This window comes from Piliocolobus tephrosceles, chromosome 2, assembly GCF_002776525.5.
Source record: "Piliocolobus tephrosceles isolate RC106 chromosome 2, ASM277652v3, whole genome shotgun sequence".
Lineage (NCBI taxonomy): Eukaryota > Metazoa > Chordata > Mammalia > Primates > Cercopithecidae > Piliocolobus > Piliocolobus tephrosceles.
Genome location: NC_045435.1, coordinates 160,108,280 through 160,127,151, shown reverse-complemented (window position 1 = coordinate 160,127,151; position 18,872 = coordinate 160,108,280). Strand labels below are relative to the sequence as shown.

The 18,872-nt window shown below is 45.9% G+C and overlaps 1 protein-coding gene across 1 annotated transcript; it reads right to left on the bottom strand.

Moving 5' to 3' along the window:
- Positions 1-1,087: 1,087 nt before the first annotated feature.
- Positions 1,088-3,133, bottom strand: SOX14 (SRY-box transcription factor 14). The gene has a single exon (XM_023187831.1). It carries the CDS (start codon positions 2,635-2,637, stop codon positions 1,915-1,917), a length of 723 nt encoding a protein of 240 aa, XP_023043599.1. The 5' UTR covers positions 2,638-3,133; the 3' UTR covers positions 1,088-1,914.
- Between the last annotated feature and the right edge of the window lie 15,739 nt (positions 3,134-18,872).

Below are 18,872 nucleotides of genomic sequence, written 5' to 3'. Positions count from 1 at the left end.
CGTGCACTTCGAGCCACCGACTCCTTTGGAAACAGCAGAGGCAAGCGCACAAATCTCTCAATAGCAGCAGAAAGCCGACAAACCTCTAGGCTATCCCACCTCCCACCCCGTAGCATATCAAAGCCAGTGGGAAAAGCGCGCAAATTAAGGAAAACCACGCGTGAGCGTGGCTTTGGGGGTGAGACTCCAAGACCGAGGGTGGAAAGCACCCTTCGATTTTGAGAACAAATTACAAAGAGTTTTGCTGGATGACATCGGAGGGTCCTTTCTCCTCAGAAAAGACAATTATCTTCAAGAAAACATTCACCCGGAGGGGAAAGAAAAGGGCTGTTTTCCTTGTTTAACATCATGGGCTGCACTGTTATTTGATTTTTTACGATTTTTAAAAACTCCTTGCCGGAGCCATGACAATGTCGCCTTCCTTTTCCCTTTGCTCCTGCAGGGTCTCAGTAAAAAGTGTTCGACAGTCTGGGGCGGGGACCTATGGCACATTTTTCTGCATTCCTTAGAGTTCTATTTTTTAACTTAGGAACCAGTATCAAGCCCCAAATCCCTAGAAGAGTGAGCAGCAGAGTTTCCAAACACCTAAAAAGGCAAAATACCTGATTCCCCCAGTCTTCTCCCATGCTTTGAACTTAAACATCCACTGCAGGACACGGTGTTCAGCGCGCAACTGGTTCCCAGGAGACTTGGTGCTTCTCCCCACTCCTTCAGCGTTTCGTTTTTTAAAAAGTAAACTCACCCAGATCTCAGCGGTCTGGGTCGGCCTTTGACTTAGTTCATTCACTTCTTGAAGTGGCCTGACCCTTTTGGGAAGAATGGGGGGAGAGAGTGAAGTCCCAGGGAACGATACCTTTATCTAGACTCTAAAGGCAAAAAGCAATCTCCAGGGCGCATTCCGGACAGATCCGAAACTCTAGGCCCTTCTATACCCAACCCACAGACCACCAAGATGGGCCAACGGGGGGGCAGCCACCAGCCATCACTGCTTAGATTCGCTCTATGCACTTTCAGCATCCCCGCACCCCACTTTCCAGCCCCTCCAACCTGGCTCCTGACTTCAGATTTTAGGCACATCAAAGGTTACTTTTTTTACAATGACAGATTGTCTTTATTCAAAACGTCTTTGTTCAGGAAATGAACAGAGTAACGAGGTAAAATCCTTCTAGGTACATTTCCAAGACATCGTCAAAACATTTGTGACCATTTAGGATGTTTTTGTTCTTTTAATTTTTTGTTCACCTTCTACTTCCTGACTTCATAACCCGACATTCTGTCTAAAAGTAAACTTAGGTCTCTAGAAGCACTGCTTTACACAAAGTAAATAACCATTAGGTCCTTTTTGTTTTCCCTTTAAAGAAGCAAACACTATCATACCATAGTTTTAAATAGAAATGTTTCCCTTTCTGTAGTTTAAAACTTTGAAGCCTTTCCCCCCCATACACGAAGAGCAAATGGCTCCTAGTTGTGTCTGATGGCAAAACATAGAGACACAGCTAACTCTTTTCTTCAGGGGACAAAAGGAAAAAAATATGTGCATATTCTAGATATAATATCAGAATCTGGGAGTTCAGAGTCCAAAGCCTATCCGAGGAGAGTGAAGGGGACATAAATAAAGCAAAACTGCCTACTTTTTTGTCCAAAGGGGGTACAGTCGGAGATTTGTTTTGGGAGAGTCGGGATAGGGGCAGCTGTGTAGCTGTCATAACGTTTGCAAGTTTCGGCACCTGTCTGCGCCTTGGGTCCGGGAGGACGCCCCTCCCTTCCCCCTGGAAGAGAGAGGAAAAGTCTGGGTGGTGTAAGAGACAGCGGCAGGGCTGACCCTGGAGGCGTCTGCAGGACGGGGCTAGGCTCAGAGGACAGGGTGCAGACCCGGCTTTCAGACCACCCCTCAGGTCCGGGCCGGGCTAGGGGTTACATGGCCGTAGCATGGGCTGACGAATAAGGGTCTATGCCAGTCTTGGTCATGCCTGGGAAGAGGATGTAGGCGACGGGGGGCTGCAGGGTGGAGGCAGACCAGGCGGTACAGTTACAGGGCACCACGTAGCCAGGGTTGGTGGGGGACGGGTGCGTGTGCGTGTGCTGGCTGGGGCAGCTGAGGCTGCCGAAGGCGCCGTTCTGGTAGCCCAGGGTGGACGCGTAGGGCAGAGCGCCGGTGGCCAATGTGTGGGGCACTTCACCCATCTTCTGGATGGCGCTCGAGCTAAACTGCGCGGGGTCCAGCAGGGAGTAGGGCGCTGAGGCCGGCGGCAAGAAGGCCCGGGCTTTCTCGGGCGCGCTCAGGAGGCCGTCGGAGGCCCCCACGGGCAGGCCGGCCGCCTTGAGCGGGTCCGTGTCGCCCAGGTAGGGCAGGGGGAAGACATACCTGTCCTTCTTGAGCAGGTTCTTGGGCTTGCGCCGCGGTCGGTACTTGTAGTCAGGGTGCTCCTTCATGTGCTGGGCGCGTAGCCGTTTGGCCTCATCGATGTATGGCCGCTTCTCTGCCTCGGACAGAAGCTTCCATTCCGCGCCTAGGCGTTTGCTGATCTCCGAGTTGTGCATCTTGGGGTTTTCCTGGGCCATCTTGCGCCGCTGGCCCCGGGACCATACCATGAAGGCGTTCATGGGCCGCTTGATGTGGTCTGAAGGTTTGGACATGGTCCCGGCGGCTAGGTGGGTGGGGGTAGGGAGTGCAAAGGGTTCTGCAGACGAGCCTGGGCTCGGTTGGCTGTCTGTCTGTCCGTCCTGAGCCGGGGTTCTGCGCTCCCCTCGCCTTGGCACCGCTGGGGGGAAGCCAGAGAGAAGCGCTGACCCCACAAAGTTCAGCTGATCATGCCAGTCCCAGCACCCAGGCAGCCCCGGGGGAGCGAGTGGGGTCAGAAAGGGTGGGGGAGGAGAGGGCGATCGGCCGGGGGGCTTCAGGCACCAGGGACTGGGGCCCAAGTATGGGAGTCTCCGGGATTAAGCGGCCAGGTAATTTTTTGGCCAGAGTAAGAAGCTCCTCCTTCTTCCCTTCTCCACCTTTGCCTTCTCTAGTTCCCTTCTCTCCTCTTGCGTCTCCAGTCGTGGCTCCCCCCTCCCGTGGCTTTCCCAGAGCTGCCGCGCCTAGCGCTGCACCTGGCTGAGAATGCGGGGAGGCTGGTGAACGAGAGCCAAAAGCGGCGAAGTTCAAAGGCGAGGTGGGCCGGGACTGCACGCACTCTGACATAAGCGCGGGGCGGCGACTCCCCAACCTGGGCGCCAATCAGCAGCAGAGAAGCCGAGGGGGCGCACCTGCCAACACGCCGGTGCAAGAAAGAGGGAGCGCGACTGGTGGGGGCGGGGAGAGGCGTGAGGGACCGAGGCAGGGAGAGGGCTAGAGCAGAGCGGCTAGCTCAGGACTGGGGACTTGGGTTCCGCTTTGTCTCCGGCACTGTCCACAAATAAAACGGGTTCCACATTGTCTCCGGCACTGTCAACAAATAAAACTCTTCCGCGCCTCCTATTTCCTTTCCCGGTGGTGAAAGAGAATTAGGGCTTGGAATACAAAGGCCCGGGGAAGGGACAGCAAAGGGAGCGAGGCGAGAGCTTGTGTTGACAAATAGGATAGCCTTGCCACGAAATGCAAGGACATCACTTTCCCCTCTTGTCAAAGATCCTTGGAAGAGAAAAAGAACATAGCACGCTCAGGGTAAAAGCGAAAAAACTTTTTGCACCCCACCCTCGGCGGTCCTTTGGCAGTGTTCTCCCGGGAAGCCCCTGCAACTCGGCATCCACCCTGCCCCAGGATGCGGCTCCTGGGCGTAGCGCTGGGACCCTGGGTGGCTGAGCAATGTTGTCTGACCTGCTTCCAGAAGGCCTTGCGTCAGGCAATGCAGAGATTTCGAACCCTGGTTGGTGAGCCCTTAAAAGCACTACGACCTGTTCTTCACTTTTGGGGCGTGGGTGGGGCTGAGATTTCTAATGCAGTTCTCATTTGTGTTATTATTTAGTGTCTTTAAACCTCTAACTTTTACTCCACAAATGTTCATACCGTAAGAACAGCCTGGAGGCTGGGAATGGGGCTCTTCCGGGTGCCCCTTCTGCAGCGGCCCTAGAGCGAAGTCTCATGGTGTATTTGCAACCAGGGTCGGTTTGTCCCTGGGCGCCTCTTTCCACCCAGGGAGGCTGCGAGACTCGTTTCTTGCGTCAAATGAGCATTCTTCGGGTAAAGGGGACGAAATAACCCGCAGAGCCAACCTGCGCGCCTGTTTCCTTTGAATAATTGCCTGCCCGATGTGAAATGCCCTTGGGGGAAATATTTATTAAATGGAAAACATTGTCCCAGGCCCGGCGGGACCTGAGTGTGTTCCAGGCTTATTGGCTTTTGCACCAGCCTCTCTTGGGAGGACTGGCCAGAAACGCGCAAGGCTCTGTTGGCTCTGAGGGGCTAGGAGCGGGGGAGGGTGACAGGGAATGAGGAGATCGGAAGGGAGGGTCTTTCTCTCGCATGTAGTGTATCAAGTTTGAGGAGAAGACTTTGCTTCCCCTTCCTAAAATTAGAAAGATGCGTGGAATTTCTCATCCTTGGTGCACTCTTCAGAGAGGTGGGCAGTAGCCCCATTTTACAGATTAGGAAACTAAGGTTAAGAAAAACTAGGTGGTTTGTCAAAAGTGACTCCCGGAGTGATGCCTGACGTATAGGATTTGAAAATTCCTATTTTTGTCCCCATTCCACTTGACGTCACGTCTAGGGATTTCATGGCGCTGCAGTCCAATATGGAACACTTGATGAGACTATTGGGGTAATCGACACCTGCCATGCAGATAAACCACCCTGGAAAGACTGATCCTGCACTTGATTTGCTTAGCCATGGGCTCCACCTCCGAGGGCTGGCAAACAGGTGCACAGTCTTTACATTCTTCCCAACCCCAGCTCTGGCCTTTCTCCAGAGCCTCAATCCAGCCCTCTAGCCCTGTTTTCTCTGCAGGAAATTTCATTTAGCTTAGGGTATCAGGAAGCAAATGCACTTTTCAGCCCAGTCTGGAAAGGGTTTCCAAGCGTCGCTGGCAACCCCGACTCAGGTCTGACCAGCGGTGCGCTGTGTTCAGAGCCAGCCAGGGATAAGAGATTCAGGAACCACCCAATTCTAATTCTACTGGGTGATCCCGACGGCTTTGGGAAGGAATGAGAGAAATACTGATATCTGCAGCGAGATCCAGCGTTTGGAGGGGACCTGCCAATCTCTCACTCTAGAACCCCCCACGGGACACCAAACACACACCTAAAGGTCTGGGTGAATGCAAACCAAGCTCTTGAAAATTACTCAGCAAGGGGATCTGGCACAAGGTCCTACATCCTTCCTCTCCTCTGAGTTTCCAGGACAATCCTTTCCAGTTGCCCGGAGGCAGTTCCGGGCAGGCGAGCACCTTCCTGCAATTTCTCATATTTCCTTCTCCTCAAACGCCCGAGCTCCTCTCCAAGCTTCTTGTGTTCAGCCTTGGGTCGCAATCCAAAAGCTATTCGCAATGCAGAGTGGAGTGATACAAAGGGCGTTCGATGGTGGGCAGGGCGCCAGCTGACTTCCCGACATTCAGAGACCCCGGTTGCCTTGTCCAGCTGCACCGACCTAGGAGGGGGCCACCATCTGCGCTGCACGTCTTGGCCTTGAGACAGGAACTCGGCGCGGGGAGGGAACGCAGGGTTGAGGGCTGCACCTTCCAGGCCTCGCATCAGCTTGTCTCCTAGGCGAACTGCAAAGCCACTCACGCCCCTTACGCAGTATGGTGACCACCGGTTTATTTAACACTCTTTAGAGCTGGGGCTGGCACAGGAGTTCCCGTGATTCTGGGATCTGGCCTGGTGCTGTCTCCAGCAGGTGCCCCTACTGCGCTGCGCTGCGCTGTCCCTTCACGCTGTGCCTCTCTAACCGGTCTAGACAACCCGGTAGCACGTCCTGGAGACATTACCCCTCAGGAGAGTCAGCAACTTCGGTCACCACCAGAACATGCATTAGGACAGAGGTTGCTTAAATGCTCCTCATGCTTTGTCGCAGCCTGAAGTTTGGCCCCAGGCTACCAGTTCATTCTCCAGGGCTGGAGATGTCCCTTGGATGAGGTCTTTTCGCTTGCACATTTGCCTGGAGAATCTGTGCACACGTTCAGTACACAGCGCAGCTACTCAAGGGCCGCTGCGTGCCGGCCTTAGCAAGGTGTCCGAATCCCCGAGCAGCAGGGATTATGTCAGGGAACCGTCGCTGTTTCCCAAAAGTGAAGGAAGAGGCCTCTAAGGGCAACAACCTAATCTGCTTCTCTCCGGGCCTTTCGCCTCCCTCCAGGGCGCATAGCGTCCAGGATGCGCTTTCCTCTTTTCTGGCTTTGGGCCTCACCTTTCACGCAGCTCCTTCGCGTACCTCAGGTATCAGTACAAGTCTCTCACTGCCTATGGGGAGCCTTTTCTGTTTCCTGGGCTGGGCTAGGACCCCTTCTATGCTCTCACTCTCACACTTCCATTTCAAGCCCTGTTCCCCAGCCTCGTGCGGGTCCCTGTCGCCGTCCGTGCAGTTCACCAGACTTTGAGCTTCTCTGGGACGTGGCTGCGTGTTATTCATCTTGGGTTCAATTTCCGCATAATTCCAAGCGCAGAGAAGACGCTTAGTAAAGTTTCCTTCTGCCCAGGCCCAGGTGGTTTTTCCTGATAGGTCTTTCCCTGCCTTGCAGCTGCAGGCACGGGACCCGAGACACAGCCTGGTAGAGCCAGACACCGCAGTCTGGGGCCCCGGAGACCTGCACCCACCTGCCTTGCCACAAGGCTCCGCCCCACCCTCCTGCCTCCTCCTCTCTGGTGGGCAGAGGTCACCACTTCAAGGCCTCTGGGGCTTGGGAACGGTTGAGTGCTGAGAGGAAGGCGCACAGAACGTGGCTTAGAGAACACCGTTGGGGACGGACTGAAAGGAGGAAGCTGGCTCTGCGTCTCGAGCTCCAATGGCTTTCCGAAGAGGTCGGGAGAGTCACCTGCGTCCAGAGGGCCCGGGATGCTTGGGGCTTGCTGGCACCAGTCCTGCCTGCTCACTGTGGCCACTGGAAGATTTTGGTGAGCAAAGTCGCAGGTGCCTGTTGCGGAGAGCCTGAGAGCAGCTGGGGCTTCAGCTCGCATCTGACAGTGAGCGCCAGCGCACCCAGGCGTTTAGAGACAAAAGAGTTAATCCGGCCCACACCCGAAGTGTCCACAACCCAGAAGCAAGCATTGAGGTGACAAAATGATCCCAGGAAATAAGACTCTTTGTTTAAATCATAAAGTTTTAATTTTTTAATGATAAGTTCTAGGGTACATGTGCACAACATGCAGGTTTGTTACATACGCATACATGTGCCATTTTGGTATGCTGCACCCATTAACTCGTCACTTACGTTAGATATATCTCCTAATGCTATCCCTTCCCCCTTCCTCCACCCCACGACAGGTCCCGGTGTGTGATGTTCTCCTTCCTGTGTCCAAGTGATCTCATTGTTCAATTCCCACCTATGAGTGAGAACATGCGGTGTTTGGCTTTTTGTCCTTGTGATACATAAACTTTTAATTTTTATTACCCAAAGTATCTTTAATGTTTGGCACCTCTGATTCCCTCTATCCTGTTCTCCGCTGCCCACCGTTTTCTATTTTAAAATTCAGAGACTGTATATATCCGGCCTCTAGAGAGTGCTCAGAGCATCCAGAGCTCTGGTCTTATTAAGACATTTCTTGGTAATTTCTCCTGGGTTTTCCCTGCAGAACCCAACCCAGCCCAGTCCATGCCTGCATCTTGAAATTTTGTAAAATTCCACTTGTCTCTTGCAGACAAGATGGCACAGGAAGGCACTGCTTACACCAAGAAACAAAGAGAAGCTGAACAAAACCAGGGGGACATGTTTGGCATCCTGGAGCTGTTAGAGCAGTGCTGGGCTGGGCTGAAGTACACTTCTGTCTTAATACCCCAAGCGTGCCCAGGTAAGGACTTTTTTGCTTCAAACTGCCTTAACTTAAGTAGTTTGAGTCTGTTTGTAGCAGAGCTCATGTGACTCACCAACTTGGTACAAATTTAATACAAGTTTGCACAATATCTACACTAATCTCCCAGAAAATGGAGTTTGGTAATTTTATAGGAATAAAGGTTTGAAAGCAGGAGCAGGAATAAAGCTTTGAAATCTCCTTACTCATTAATTAACTGAACAGCTATTTATTGAACACCTACTATGTGCCAGGCATTGTGCTAGGTGCTGGGACACAGCAGTAAACAGGACCTACCATAGTCCTTCTCCAGTAGTGATTGTTACAGCCCAATGGGAAAACAGAGATTAAACAAGAAACGAATTCCTGGGGTGATTCCTGGCTCAACCACCAAGTAGTTGTGTCACTTAAAGCAAGGTGCTTAACCTGTCTGTGTCCTCACTTTCTGAACTGTAAAACAGATACAAAGAATTATTATCAGAACAAAATGATTTAATATGGGAAACATCCTTAGAATAGTGCTGGACATATAGAAACTGGTGAATAATTGGTCAGATAATATTGCTTTGTCTTTTAATATGAGCAGTTAACTTCTGATAGTGATAAGTGCTAAGAAGTAAATCAGGATGATGAAACCAGGGTTGAGGAAGAAAGGTGGTCTAATTTGCATTGGCAGTCAGGGGCCTGGGAGGAGCCAGCCTTCTGAAGGAAGAGGGCACAGGGTAGAGGTCATTCCAGGCAGCAGGAGCAGGAAACTCCACTACCTGGAGAAGAACAGCTGAAGCCACAAAGGAATTAAAGAGCCAGTGTGGCTGAACCCTGGCCATGACCCTGGAGAGTATAAGGAAAAGGCTGGATGAGATTGGTGGGGCCCAGATTATCCAGGGCCTTGTAAACTCCATAAGGGATTTGGGTTTTATTCTAAATGTACTGAGAAATCATTATAATAAGACTCACCAGAATTATTTCACAATAATCCTAACAATCACATACAAAGAAATATTGATTATTGGACATTCTACTTATGGAGGAATGTCACCTGTAGCCATAGGACAGAAACTTTAAATTGACAGGGTTTTTTTTGTTTGTTTTTTACTGGCCTTGGGATCAGGTGCCTGACTATCCTTTAAAGAGCAAGGGAACCCCTGCTAAATGCTTTGAAACTCCTCTTACAGTCTCCTGTCCCCTTAGGAAGCCAAGGAATAAAACAAGGAGGGACATATCCATCTATACCCAATACGTATTAGCAGCCCACTGTCCATCTGACTTACTTTTCCCACTTCCTACCAAGTGGAGTCCTACTTCCCTATGGAGACTCCTGAACCTCTGAGTTGACCCTTTCCAGAGAAACTGAGTCCACATTTAGGCATCTTGAATATCTCAGCCTGAGAAATATAGGATTTGTATATGAGCAAATGAGGTTTCTTAAGACTAAAAAAAATTTCCAGTGGTTATAAGATCAGGAAAGACACATTTTGTTTCTATGAATAAAAGCCAAAAGAATGTCAATATTGTGCGCCTCTGCCTCAAGTTTTATTGTATCCAGGTGTTTCTCATGCATTAGGGCTCCCCTAACCCCATTCTTTTAATGTAAGAATCCTTGGTCAGCTTTTATCATAAACAATACTCTTTAAGGCTCTGTGTTTGCCTAATGCAATTGGCCAAGTTATTGAAGCATACATTCTCTTGCCAGTTTTATCACAAATTATTCACTGCAAAGGATAAGACCAAATGCTGGCAACAAGCCCCAGTCAAGGATCAGAACAACACTTCCTTTTTTAATTTTTTTGTGGTACTGCCTCTGCTCTCAGCCTAAATAGCAGGAAATACTAGGGCAGTTGGCAGTTCCCAAAAGTGCTACAGTAACAGTGCTTATTTTCATATACCTGTTGTTCGTTTGCTTATTTATTTATTTATTATAATTTAATTTCTAGGGTACATGTGCACAACGTGCAGGTTTGTTACATAGGTATACATGTGCCATGTTGGTTTGCTGCACGCATCAACTCGTGATTTACATTAAGTATTTCTCCTAATGCTAACCCTCCCCCAGCCCTCCATCCCTCAACAGGCCCTGGTGTGTGATGTACCCCGCCCTGTGTCCAAGTGTTCTCATTGTTCAATTCCCACCTATGAGTGAGAATATGCGGTGTTTGGTTTTCTGTCCTTGTGCAAGTTTGCTGAGAGTGATGGTTTCCAGCTTCATCCATATCCCTGTGAACAACATGAACTCATCTTTTTTTATAGCTGCATAGTATTCCATGATATATATTTGCCACATTTTTCTTAATCCAGTCTATCATTGATGGACATTTGGGTTAGTTCCAAGTCTTTGCTATTACAAATACTGCCGCAATAAACCCACATGTGCATGTGTCTTCATAGTAGCATGATTTATAATCCTTTGGGTATATACCCAGTAATGGGATCATTGGGTCAAATGGGATTTCTAGTTCTAGATCCTTGAGGAATTGCCACACTGTCTTCCACAATGGTTGAACTAATTTATACTCTCACCAACAGTGTAAAAGTGTTCCTATTTCTCCACATCCTCTCCAGCATCTGTTGTTTCCTGACTTTTTAATGATTGCCATTCTAACTGGTATGAGATGGTATCTCATTGTGGTTTTGATTTGCATTTCTCTGATGACCAGTGATGATGACCATTTTTTCATGTGTCTGTTGGCTGCATAAATGTCTTCTTTTGAGAAGTGTCTGTTCATATCCTTTGCCCACTTTTTGATGGGGTTATTTTTTTCTTGTAAACTTGTTTAAGTTCTTTGTAGATTCTGGATATTAGCCCTTCATCAGATGTGTAGATTGCAAAAGTTTTCTCCCATTCTGTAGGTTGCCTGTATAAAATGATGGTAGTTTCTTTTGTCAGGCAGAAGCTCTTCAGTTTAATTAGATCCCATTTGTCTATTTTGGCTTTTGTTGCCATTGCCTCTGGTGTTTTAGTCATGAAGTCCTTGCCCATGCCTATGTCCTGAATGGATTGTCTAGGTTTTCTTCTAGGGTTTTTATGGTTTTTAGATCTAACATTTAAGTGTTTAATACATCTTGAATTAACTTTTATATAATGCATAAGGAAGGGATCCAGTTTCAGCTTTCTACATATAGCTAGCCAATTTTCCCAGCACCATTTATTAAATATTTATTTGAAACATTTATTAATTAATATTTAGAAATAATATTAAATAAATAAAATTAAATAAATAACAAATAAATATTAAGTAAATATTTAATAAACAGCCTTTCCCCATTTCTTGTTTTTGTCAGGTTTGTCAAAGATCAGATGGTTGTAGATGTGTGGTGTTACTTATGAGGCATCTGTTCTGTAACATTGGTCTATATATCTGTTTTGGTACCAGCACCATGCTGTTTTTACTACTGTAGACTTGTAGTATAGTTTGAAGTCAGGTAGCAAGATGCCTCCAGTTTTGTTCTTTTTGCTTAGGATTGTCTTGGCAATGCAGGCTCTTTTTTGGCTCCATATAAATGTTCATGTAGTTTTTTCCAGTTCTGTGAAGAAAGTCATTGGTAGCTTGATGGGGATGGCATTGAATCTATAAATTACCTTGGACAGTATGGCCATTTCATGATATTGATTCTTCCTATCCATGAGCATGGAATATTTTTCCATTTCTTTGTATCCTCTTTTATTTCGTTGAGCAGTGGTTTGTAGTTCTGCTTGAAGAGGTCCTTCACATCCCTTGTAAGTAGGATTCTTAGGTATTTTATTCTCTCTGTAGCAATTGTGAATGGGAGTTCACTCATGATTTGGCTTTCTGTCTGGTGTATAGGAATGCTTGTGATTTTTGCCCGTTGATTTTGTATCCTGAGACTTTGCTGAAGTTGCTTATCAGCTTCAGGAGATTTTGGGCTGAGATGATGGGGTTTCCTAAATAGACAATCATATCATCTGCAAACAGGGACAATTTGACTTCCTTTTTTCCTAATTGAATACCCTTGATTTCTTTCTCTTGCTTGATTTCCCTGGCCAGAACTTCCAACATTATGTTGAATAGGAGTGGTGAAAGAGGGCATCCCTGTCTTGTGCCAGTTTTCCAAGGGAATGCTTCCAGTTTTTGCCCATTCAGTATGATATTGGCTGTGGGTTTTTTTATAAATAACTCTTATTATTTTGAGATACATTCCATCAATACCTAGTTTGTTGAGAGTTTTTAGCATGAAGGGCTGTTAAATTTAGTTAAAGGCCTTTTCTGCATCTATTGAGATAATCATGTGGTTTTTGTCATTGGTTCTGTTTATGTGATGGATTACATTTATTGATATGCATATGTTGAACCAGCCTTGCATCCCAGGGATGAAGCACACTTGATCATGGTGGGTAAGCTTTTTGATGTGCTGCTTGTTTGGTTTGCCAGTATTTTATTGAGGATTTTCACATCGATGTTCATCAGGGATATTGGTCTAAAATTCTCTTTTTTTGTTGTGTGTGTGCCAGGCTTTGGTATCAGGATGATGCTGGCCTCATAAAATGAGCTAGGGAGGATTCCTTCTTTTTCTATTGATTGGAATAGTTTCAGAAGGAATGGTATCAGCTCCTCTTTTTACCTCTGGTAGAAATCGACTGTGAATCCATCTGATCCTGGACTTTCTTTGGTTGGTAGGCTATTAATTATTTCCTCAATTTCAGAGCCTGTTACTGGTCTATTCAGAGATTCAACTTCTTTCTGCTTTAGTCTTGGGAGGATGTATGTGTTCAGGAATTTATCCATTTCTTCTAGATTTTCTAGTTTATTTGCATAGAGATATTTATGTTATTCTCTGATGGTAGTTTGTATTTCTGTGCGATTGGTGGTGATATCTCCTTTATCGTTTTTTATTGCATCTATTTGATTCTTCTCTGTTTCTTCTCTCTTTTCTTCTTTATTAGTTTTGCTAGTGACCTATGAATTTTGTTGATCTTTTCAGAAAACCAGCTCCTGGATTCATTGATTTTTTGAAGGGTTTTTTGTGTCTCTATCTCCTTCAGTTCTGCTCTGATCTTTGTTATTTCTTGTCTTCTGCTAGCTTTTGAATGTGTTTGCTCTTTCTTCTCTAGTTCTTTTAATTGTGATGTTAGGGTGTCAGTTTTAGATCTTTCCTGCTTTCTCTCGTGGGTATTTAGTGCTATAAATTTCCTGCTACACACTGCTTTAAATGCATCCCAGAGATTCTGGTATGTTGTGTCTGTGTTCTCACTGGTTTCAAAGAACATCTTTATTTCTTTTTACATTTCGTTATTTCCCCAGTAGTCATTCAGGAGCAGGTCGTTAAGTTTCCATGCTGTTGTGCAGTTTTGAGTGAGTTTCTTAATCCTGAGTTCTAATTTGATTGCATTGTGTTCTGAGAGACAGTTTGCTGTGATTTCTGTTGTTTTACATTTGCTGAGGAGTTCTTTACTTCCAATTATGTGGTCGGTTTTAGAATAAGTGTGATGTGGTGCTGAGAAGAATGTATCTTCTGCTGATTTGGGGTGAAGCATTCATAGATGTCTATTAGGTCTGCTTGGTGCAGAGCTGAGTTCAAGTCCTGGATATCCTTGTTAACCTTCTGTCTCGTTGATCTGTCTAATATTGACAGTGGGGTGTTAAAGTCTCCCATTATTATTGTGTGGGAGTCTAAGTCTCTTTGTAGGTCTCTAAGGACTTGCTTTATGAATCTGTGTGGTCCTGTATTGGGTGCATATATATTTAGGATAGTTAGCTCTTCTTGCTGAATTGATCCCTTTACCATTATGTAATGACTTCTGTTGTCTATTTCGATCTTTGTTGGTTTAAAGTTTGTTTTATCAGAGAATAGGTTTGTAACCCCTGCTTTTTTTTGCTTTCCATTTGCTTGATAGATCTTCCTCCATTCCTTTATTTTGAGCCGATTTGTGTCTGTGCACATGAGATGGGTCTCCTGAATACAGCATACTGATGGGTCTTGACTCTTTATCCAATTTTCCAGTCTGTGTCTTTTAATTGGGGCATTTAGCCCATATACATTTAAGGTTAATATTGTTATATGTGAATCTGATCCTGTCATTATGATGTTAGCTGGTTATTTTGCCCATTAATTGATGTAGTTTTTTCATAGCATTGATGGTCTTTACAATTTGGCATGTTTTTGCAGTGGCTGGTACCAGTTGTTCCTTTCCATGTTTAGTGATTCCTTCAGGAGCTCTTATAAGGCAGGCCCAGTGATGACAAAATCTCTCAGTATTTGTTTGTTTGTAAAGGATTTTATTTCTCCTTTGCTTAGGAAGCTTAGTTTGGCTGGATATGAAATTCCAGGTTGAAAATTCTTTTCTTTAAGAATGTCGAATATTGGCCCCCACTCTTTTCTGGCTTATAGGGTTTCTGCCGAGAGATCTGCTGTTAGTCTGATGGGCTTCCCTTCGTGGGAAGACCTTTCTCTCTGGCAACATTTTTTCCTTCATTTCAACCTTGGTGAATCTGACAATTATGTGTCTTGGTGTTGCTCTTCTTGAGAAGTGTCTTTGTGGTGTTCTCTGTATTTCCTGAATCTGAATGTTGGCCTGCCTTGCTAGGTTGGAGAAGTTCTCCTGGATAATAACCTGAAGAGTGTTTTCCAGCTTGGTTCCATTTTCCCCGTCACTTTCAGGTACACCAGTCAAACATAGATTTGGTCTTTTCACGTGGTCCCATATTGCTTGGAGATTTTGTGAGTTTGTTTTATTCTTTTTTCTCTAACCTTATCTTCCCACTTTATTTCATTAATTTGATCTTCAATCACTGATACTCTTTCTTCCACTTGATCAAATTGGCTATTGAAGCTTGTGCATGCATCACGAAATTCTAGTGCCATGGTTTTCAGCTTATTCAGGTCGTTTAAGGTCTTCTCTACACTGTTTATTCTAGTTAATCATTCTTCTAACCTTTCTTCAAGGTTTTTAACTTTCTTGCAATGGATTAGAACATGCCCCTTTAGATCAGAGAAGTATGTTATTACCGACCTTCTGAAGCCTACCTCTGTCAACTTGTGAAAGTTATTCTCTGTTCAGCTTTATTCCATTGTTGGCAAGGAGCTGTGATCCTTTGGAGGAGAAAAGGTGCTCTGGTTTTTAGAATTTTCAGCTTTTCTGCTCTGTTTTCTCCCCATCTTCATGGTTTTATCTATCTTTGGTCTTTGATGTTGATGCCCTACAGATAGGGTTTTGGTGTAGATGTCCTTTTTGTTGATGTTGATGCTAATTCCTTTCTGTTCATTAGTTTTCCTTCTAACAAACAAGTCCCTCAGCTGCAGGTCTGTTGGAGTTTGCTGGAGTTCCACTCCAGACTCTGTTTGCATGGGTATCACTAGCAGAGACTGCAGAACAGCAAATATTGCAGAACAGGAAATATTGCTGCCTGATCCTTCCTCTGGAAGCTTCATCCCAGAGGGGCACCCACCTGTCTGAGGTGTCTGTTGGCCTCTACTGGGAAGTGTGGAAGTGTCTCCCAGTTAGGGTACACAGGGGTCAGGGACCCACTTGAGGAGGCAGTCTGTCCATTCTCAGAGCCCAAACGCCATGCTGGGAGAGCCACTGCCCTCTTCAGAGTTGTCAGACAGGGACGTTTAAGTTTGCAGAAGTTTCTACTGCCTTTTGTTCAGCTATGGCCTTCCCACAGAGGTGGAGTCTATAAAGGCAGTAGGCCTTGCTGAGCTGCAGTGGGCTCTGCCCAGTTCGAGCTTCCTGGCTGCTTTGTTGACCTAATCCAGCCTCAGCAATGGTGGGCACCCCTCCCCTAGCCAGGCTGCAGCCTCACAGGTCAATCTCAGACTGCTGCGCTAGCAGTGAGCAATGCTCCGTGGGTGTGGGACCTGCTGAGCCAGGTACAGGAGAAAATCTCCTAGTCTGTTGGTTGCTAAGACCATGGAAAAAGTGCAGTATTTGGGTGGCAGTGTCCCGTTTTTCCAGATCCAGTCTGTCACGGCTTCCCTTGGCTAGGAAAGGGAAATCCCCTGACCCCTTGTGCTTCGCGGGTGAGGCAACGTCCTGCCATGCTTTGGTTCACTGTTCACGGGCTGCACCCACTGTCCAACCAGTCCCATTGAGATGAACCATGTACCTCAGTTGGAAATGCAGAAATCACCCATCTTCTGTGTGGATCCCGCTGGGAGCTGCAGACCGCAGCTCTTCCTATTCGGCCATCTTGGAACAGAACCTCACCTGTTTTTTCTTTCAAGCACCATTTTCACATGTTCTGAAGACCAACAGCATGTAACATTTTATCTCATAAGACAGTGAAATATTTGCTGAGTGAGCTGATGGTTAAGCAGAAAGAACTATAAAAATGGAGTTCAAGACCTAAGTTTGCCAATTACTATGAGACTCAGGGCAAATTACTAACTTTTTTTGGCCTCCATTTTCTTGCCTGCAAAATGGGGATAATAATACCACACTGGTGGTCTGTCATTCCCTGTACCAGTTATCTATTATTATGTACCAAGTTACACTAAAACTTAGTGGCTTAAGACACAAATGTTTATTATGTCATGTGGTTTCTGAGGGTGAAGCATAAGGTAGTAGTTTAGTTGAGAGATTCTGACTCAAGGTCTCTTACACGGGAACAAATCACGATGTCTCCAGGGCTGCAGTCATTTGAAAGCTTGACTTACCTGGAGGATCTCTTTCCAAGCTCACTCCTGTGGCTGTTAGCAAGAGGCCTCAGTTTCTCAACACATGAGCCTTTCCATAAAGATTGCTCTTAATTAGGCAGCTTGATTTCCATTGTGCAAATGGTCTGTGAGTGACTAAGCCTGTACCAAGACAGAAGCCTGGTACAGTGTGGGAGAGGTCTACACGAGGATGTGGATACCATGAGGAGGGATCTTTGGAGGCCATCTTGAGGGCTGCCCACCACAAGCTCCAACTAGATAACAGACTGGGAAGAGCTTTTTAAGCAGCAGAACTCCATAATCTAAATCACACTCACTGATTTCATTGTTTCCTGACAGGATCACAGCTACCTTTTGGCAGAACTGTACAAAAAACAAACACCATTTAGATCTCTCATCCTTTTATCCCCTCTGCTTACCCTCCTTCACCCTTCCAATGTAATTCTATTACCAGTTTTCTCTTTGGTTTAATCAGCGATGTTTACATTATTATACCTATGCAAATATTCACAGTTGAGCATTGTAATGTATTATGATTATTTTCCTTCCCTAATTTCTAAACATTGCCCCATTTTCCACTTACTTGATTAGCTTTGTAGCTGTTACTGATTCTCCTCACACTTTCCTATAGCCTGTTGCACAATTTTCTACAAAGTAAGTCATAGCAGATAATCTACTATCCCAGTCTATTTATTGGAAACATCCTTTCTGGAAGCTTTTCCATTTTGGGCTGACTTTCCTATTTCAGTTTCTCACATCTTCCCCTTTCTCATCTTACTCCCATGTTTCGTTGAGTGTATCTTCCAGTATTTTCATCAGGTTGAAGAGATGGCATGATAATGGCAGTCCTCAACGTGAGTCTCTCAAGTCTTGCTGCTCCAATCTGGAATGGTTGCTCTGTGCCTGGTGCCTGGGGTCTCTCTTCACTTCTCTCTCATGTTGGAGCCTATTTTTGTGTCCTGTCTTTTCTCAGGTTTTATCCATCATGGTTTCTGTGTCCAGTCTTCACTTTTGCTCCTTCTCTTGGCTCTGACCACCTATTTCTAACTTTCTGAGCTTCTCTCTGTCTTACCTCTTAACATTCTTTCTCCCCTCCCTGCTGGGAGCCAGTGCCCTCATGCTGCCCTGTTGGCAGTCCTGCTCTCTGAGAAGTGGTATATGGAACTCTTTTTAAAAATGTAGAAGGGAAACACTGTATCTAAAACATCCCTGGCCTAGGGATCTGGAAGATCTCTAGTCTCTGATTCTAGAATGGGTTATTGGTGAGAACATGAGCTTGTGCATGAACATACGTTCAGTCATGATCCAAACCTGGCAAAGCCTCCTCAGACTAGGTGGTGAGGGCCCAACAGGACTTGATGGAGAAAGTTGAGAAGGGCAAGGGACTTGTCCACCCTGGTCATTGTCTATAGAGATTTCAGTTGAAGCAGTGAGGCAAGACTGAAATTTGAGAGCAGACAATTGTAGCAGATAGCAGCCACCAATAATTGAACTCTTCTTTACTGATATCATGTCCCATGTATTATGCATAAACTTTTTACACACATTGTTTTATTTAATTTGCAACAGGCCTAGGTAGAGAGATATGTTATTATACCCGTTTTGAAGATGAGAAAACTGAGGATCAAAAGGTTAGACAGGATTTTCCCAAAGCCATAGAGCTAGTAAGTGGTGCATCCAGGATTTGAATTCAGGTGTTGTGTGACTCAAGAGCCCTCACCATTTCTATCCTAACTGTCCTCACTATAACCATGTGTGAATTTGGATGGAACCTAAGTGTAGTAGGAGGCAGAGGAGAACTGTGTAGATCCTTGAGAGCTGGATCTTCACAGATGGCTGCCTGAAGCAGGGGCCTTCACTTTCTTCTTTCATGAAAATATGAATGGGTTGAATAGGCTGAAGGGAGGGAAGGAAGTAGTTGAGGTGGGAAGATGTGCACATTGGGAGTATGTTATAGAGATGGTACTGGGGACTGACATGAACTGGGAAAAGGTGAAGACTAAGGTGGACCAGATGCCAATGGCATTGGATGTCAGAATAAGAGACTGGCAATCTATTAGATGGGCAACAAAATAGTACATTTAGGAGATGAGATGTGAGATTAAAAGTGGGACTTTATGAAGTTCAGAATGAGAGTTATATATAGATGAGAGAGATGGGAAGAAATTGGAAGTTACTCTGTACTTATTTACAGTCCTTGTTTATTCTGTGTGGGCAAGTGCAATGTCTTTGCTAATGTTACATTTATTTCGATAAATTCCCCTAAGAACTTACTTTTATCAGAAAGTAGAATGTCTGGTCTGCTGACAAGGGCTTATTTTGGTCTGTTATTATG